This window comes from Centruroides sculpturatus, unplaced genomic scaffold (genome assembly GCF_000671375.1).
Source record: "Centruroides sculpturatus isolate CEXI.00-Female unplaced genomic scaffold, Cexi_2.0 scaffold709, whole genome shotgun sequence".
Classification (NCBI taxonomy): Eukaryota; Metazoa; Arthropoda; class Arachnida; order Scorpiones; family Buthidae; genus Centruroides; species Centruroides sculpturatus.
Genome location: NW_019384949.1, coordinates 409,610 through 414,483, shown reverse-complemented (window position 1 = coordinate 414,483; position 4,874 = coordinate 409,610). Strand labels below are relative to the sequence as shown.

The following is a 4,874-nucleotide window of genomic DNA, read 5'->3' as shown; positions in this document are numbered from 1 at the left end:
ATGAATGAAAGAAAATGAATTACAGTTTGTAGAGATTTGATTGAAATTAATTTCATGCAGATATTTTTAATAATATATTTTGTTTGTAATTATTCATATTAAGATGGAAATGTTTTAAAAGAATAGATCTAAAACGTGTTACAGCAGAACATTATAAACGTTATTTGTTCTATGATTACAAGTTTCACATGAAAGTCCCAAATAACATTACAGACAAATTCACTTATTCGACCGGTTTATTATTTATTGGTCTACAAAGCAAGAGAAATCATGTTCAGAATGAATATATAGATTCGACGTGTTACGTTATACAGTTCTATTCCTTGTAAGCTTCTAGGAATCACATGATGACACCCGGCATGGAATAGCCACGAGCAATGTGATTCGACGCACTAGGCGGGCCTTTAACTGATAACTTATCAGTTTAAGGCTTGCTTTTTTCAGTTTTTGATGTAAACTTGTAATTATGCTTTGTGTGAATGTCAGAGACACACGAGAACAAAATTTAATTTTTACTCAATTACGGGGCATCGATGTCTGTTTATTTAGGTCTTAAGACATATGAAACAAGTGTTGATGGAAAAAAAGACTTTAAGATTTTATCATCTGTTACTAAAAATTAACATGTAATTGTTCATTGTTTGTAAAATTAGAATTTTCGTAAATCATATTCGGGTCGAGAAAAAATCTTCATCTTCTCCTTCATAACGAACTTGTTTAATCACTTCTTATGATAGATGTTGATTGATTAATATTCTGTTAGCGTAATGATTTTTACTTTCAAGCTTGTATAACAAAATAATCGAAAATTCCAGGAAATCGCAATATGGGACTAGCATTTTCTAAATATATAAAATTACTTGTCTTGACTGACTGACTGACTGAATCATCATCGCTCAGAGCAAATTGCTGAATCTAAAGAGGTAAAATTTGGTACGTCATGAAAACGCGCACTGAGAAAGAATTTTTCGAAATTACCAGGCGGAGGGGAGAGGATTAAGGCTTAACCGGAAGAACAGATTCTACTGTACTATTTAAAATGCGATTTTTCGTTTTCAACTACGTTTAATTTTTATTGAGTACTTAGATGTATTAAATTCATAACATTTCAGACAATGTTATAAATATTCTTATCTATTTCGATTTTAAAAATGTTCGAACCGTTTTAAATTCGAATTAGTTATTGATTATAAAACGTTTGATTATAGTTAGATTATAGTTACTGATTATAAAACGTTTGTAAACGTTGCAGAAAATTGATCAAATTTAAAACATTTCCCTTGATTCTCGGCAATTCTCATCCTTCTAAGCGGTAGGTGTTATATTACAATTACTATAGTTGTTGAAATACTAAATATAAATGGGGTTTGCTCGCAAAATCCTCGCGGCAAAATCCTTAGGTAACAGCTAGTTAATTATAACCGTACAGTATACAATGACCTATACACATATTCAGAATACGATAAGTTACAAAAAAATCAATTTTTGTTCGTAGAGAATTACAAAGCAATTCCACACGAATCCTGTATTATTTGTATTTTTTAAAAGAAAAACTGTACACACGAGTTTTTCTTTCTTTACCTTAATTATTTTTTAATTCTAGTCGGGGAGTGATAAAGGAAGTATCGAAAATCCATTTATTTAACAAAAGGACCATCGATAATTTGTCAATAACTATACACTTAGACAAAAATCTTTACATTAACAAAAGTATTCATATTAGTATTAACATGTTGTACAACTACCGTACAGTACAACAGAGATGTTTGTTTGAAAGTAATAATAAATATTTTTCTGTTGTTTTAGGATTTCTTCGAGTGAGATACGAATCCGAAACGATAAAAACGAAGAGATTATTATACCAGAAGCTGAGTTAAATGAAGACCTGCACAGGCAATTGGAACATTATATTATATATTTTGAAAATTCGAAAGTACTGTTTATGCCTTATCCAATCGAGACCATCAGACAATTTGTTACGTAACTTTTTCACGATACTTATCTTTCATTTAATTTCGATATATTGTCATAAATTATAATTTATATATTTTAAACAGTTATTTACAGACGGACGATTCCGGATTGACCTATATTACAAACGCTTTCGACATGTATCATCTGAGTTTAAGATACGAGTTAGAGAATTTAAGAAAGAAATGCAGGTCATTTATCATTCAGAAAATAAAACTGAATACCGTTTGTTCAATTCACGATTTTGCACGTGAGATCGATGATCTAACCATAATTTATTATTGCTGGGTAGCTTTCAACCAATACGGAGGAAGATTATTTAGAACAGTCGACTTTAAGTGCTGTAAAATTGCAACAATTGATAGACTGCTATCTCGAGCGATATATGAATCTGTCAGTGAATCACTTTTACTACACGCCGTGTATCAGTGGAGCATAGAAGAAGTTAAAAGAAAATTGGGTGCAGTCAATTTTTATTCGATGAACGAAGAATCGAAAAGAAATGAAATAAGAAATGTTATGAAGCCATTTATTGGAAAAGTCAGATTTCTTGCCATGAATGAAGAAGAATTGCAATCTTATGTTTTTACAATGAACTTGTTAAACGAAGTAGAAAAGAGTCATATCTGGCGTGCTTTTAAGACTGTTAATTATTCCTTTTTTCCCAGTTACTTCAGTCGAGAAACAAAAACAAGAAGAGGAATAAATTATCATAATTTGTTCTCGTACATAAATCGTGGAGATCCTTTTATGGTCGCAAACGGAGAGATGAAAGGTAACATATTTTTTAGCAGCGAAGTAGTTGTGAAGGAAGATTGTTACATCACGGTTTTTCGATTTCCGGTTAAGCTTGGCGAAAGTTTTCCAATGTACGTATACGCGTATATTAACAATGTGGATAACGAGTGTTTTTCGTTTAAAACCATTTGCAATCCACGGGGAGTAGCAAATCTGGAAACGAAGTTGTATCTAGAAAAATATTGGTCAATTCGTTTATTTGCTTTCTTTCTCCGCACTGAAAATGTCCAACCCGATATCGAGTTTTCACCTGAACTGAGTTACTTTGTGAGCGACGAAGGTACAGATGCCAGGAAATTTGAAGACAAATTTCTTAATTGTGACAGAAACCTTATGGAAAATATTTACTTTTTGGTTGATTTATATTTTTGAAGTCAAAAGTTACTCTGAAAAGAAGTGAAATCTAAACGAGAATATAAAGTTAAATTTGAATATGATTATTTTTTATTGTATCACTGTAAAATTTTCGCAAAATGTATGTGTACGTGAACAGCATAACGAATTTATTGGGTTTACAAAAAAATTTAGATTTAAGGTGCTTATTAATGTAACTTTTTTTTGAATGTCATTAGTCGAGTTGTTTATAATTATGTTGTGTATTTTTATGTAAATTTTAGATACAGATAATAAATTTTCAATTTATAAATCTTGCATTTTCAAAGTTATATTGAATTATTTCAACAGAAATTCTTATACAGTAGAACGTCGATTATCCGGATTTCTATTATCTGGATTTTCGATTATCCGGATTGTTCAAAATAAACAAAAATTTTACGAATTTGCTGATTTGCACTTGGCGAATTACGATACTGTTTATGTACGTGATGGAATGCATAGCTTTTTTTGTTTCAACAACGTCTCAGCCAGCACAGTGGCCGTAAACTCTTAAATATATTTTGCGTCGTAATGAAAATATAACTTGACATACGTATTTATAAATAATTTTATTTTCAAATTACATCATTTCTACTCAACATACCGGAAGAGAAACTGAAGTGCGTTGTCATAATCTCTAATACCGACGACGCACTTCAGTTTCTCTTCCGGTATGTTGAGTAGCTTTGATACGTACAGCATTTTTGCTGTTTGAATTGTAACCCTTTATTCGCTTGTAAATGAAAAATGACGAATATTAAAGCCGGGAACTGTTGGAAACATCGCAATATTTATTTCGATTTCGTCTTTTGTGAACATTAAATGGTGAACATTAAATGGTGAACATTAAATGGTAGTTGGTTTTCATCTATAATTGAGTAAATGGTTAAACACCAATACTGTTCGTCATAAAAGCGATAGTTGTGAAAAATGCAAATACTGTCCTTGTTTCTATGGAAGAAGTCAAGTGCCTCGAATAATTCATCTTCTCTCGGTACAATTGGGTGTTTGGGCAACGTGAATTCTTCCTACGGCAAACGATACGTGGTTTCAAACAAAACCACCAGTACTAAACGTTATCACTATATCCGACTAAAGAACATAGTTTTTCAGAATTGCATGTTAAGTTTTTCAGCATAAAAATTTGTATTTTCTGTAAAAAAATGACATATTAATTAGACAAAAGTTNGCATTCGGTAAAATTGATACGTAAAGAAACTGCCTGAACTCTCTCACCATAGAAAGCAAGATCCCTTCTTATGTTTCTTTCGAGCGTATAAGTACAGTACTGCATAAACCAGTTCCATCGACAAGTAATTGAATTCCATAATCTCTAATTCCGACGACACACTTCAGTTTTTCTTAAGGTATGTTGAATAGCTTCGATACGTACGGCATTTTTGCTGTTTCAACTGTAATGCTTTCTTCGGTTGTAAATGAAAAATGACAAATATGACAGCCGGTAATTGTTGGAAACATCGCAATATTTAATTCGATTTCGTGTTTTGTTAATGGGTGAACATTAAATGGTAGTTGGTTTTCATCTATAATTGAGTAAATGGTTAAACACCAATACTGTTCGTCATAAAAGTGATAGTTGTAAAAAATGCAAATACTTACTGTCCTTGATTCCATGGAAGAAGTCAAGTGCATCGAATAATTCATCTTCTCTCCGTACAATTGAGTGTTTGAGACACCGTGAATTCTCCCTATGGCAAACGATACGTGGT

The 4,874-nt window shown here is 31.6% G+C and overlaps 2 protein-coding genes across 3 annotated transcripts in view; both read left to right on the top strand.

The window, feature by feature from the left end:
• Window positions 1-1,877, top strand: part of LOC111632243 — an 8,024-nt gene extending 6,147 nt beyond the window's left edge. Inside the window, exon 3 of the mRNA XM_023376631.1 lies at window positions 1,807-1,877. Within this exon, the coding sequence (XP_023232399.1) occupies window positions 1,807-1,877 (71 nt within the window). The remainder of the gene's footprint in view (window positions 1-1,806) is intronic.
• Window positions 1,721-3,415, top strand: LOC111632248. 2 transcript variants are annotated; one of them, XM_023376637.1, is made up of 2 exons: window positions 1,721-1,975; window positions 2,058-3,415. In XM_023376637.1, exons 1-2 carry the CDS (start codon window positions 1,878-1,880, stop codon window positions 3,139-3,141), a joined length of 1,182 nt encoding a protein of 393 aa, XP_023232405.1. In that variant the 5' UTR covers window positions 1,721-1,877; the 3' UTR covers window positions 3,142-3,415. The 2 variants fall into 2 exon arrangements, with proteins under 2 accessions (XP_023232405.1, XP_023232406.1); XM_023376638.1 differs by having other exon boundaries at window positions 1,721-1,980.
• The last annotated feature ends 1,459 nt before the right edge of the window (window positions 3,416-4,874 follow it).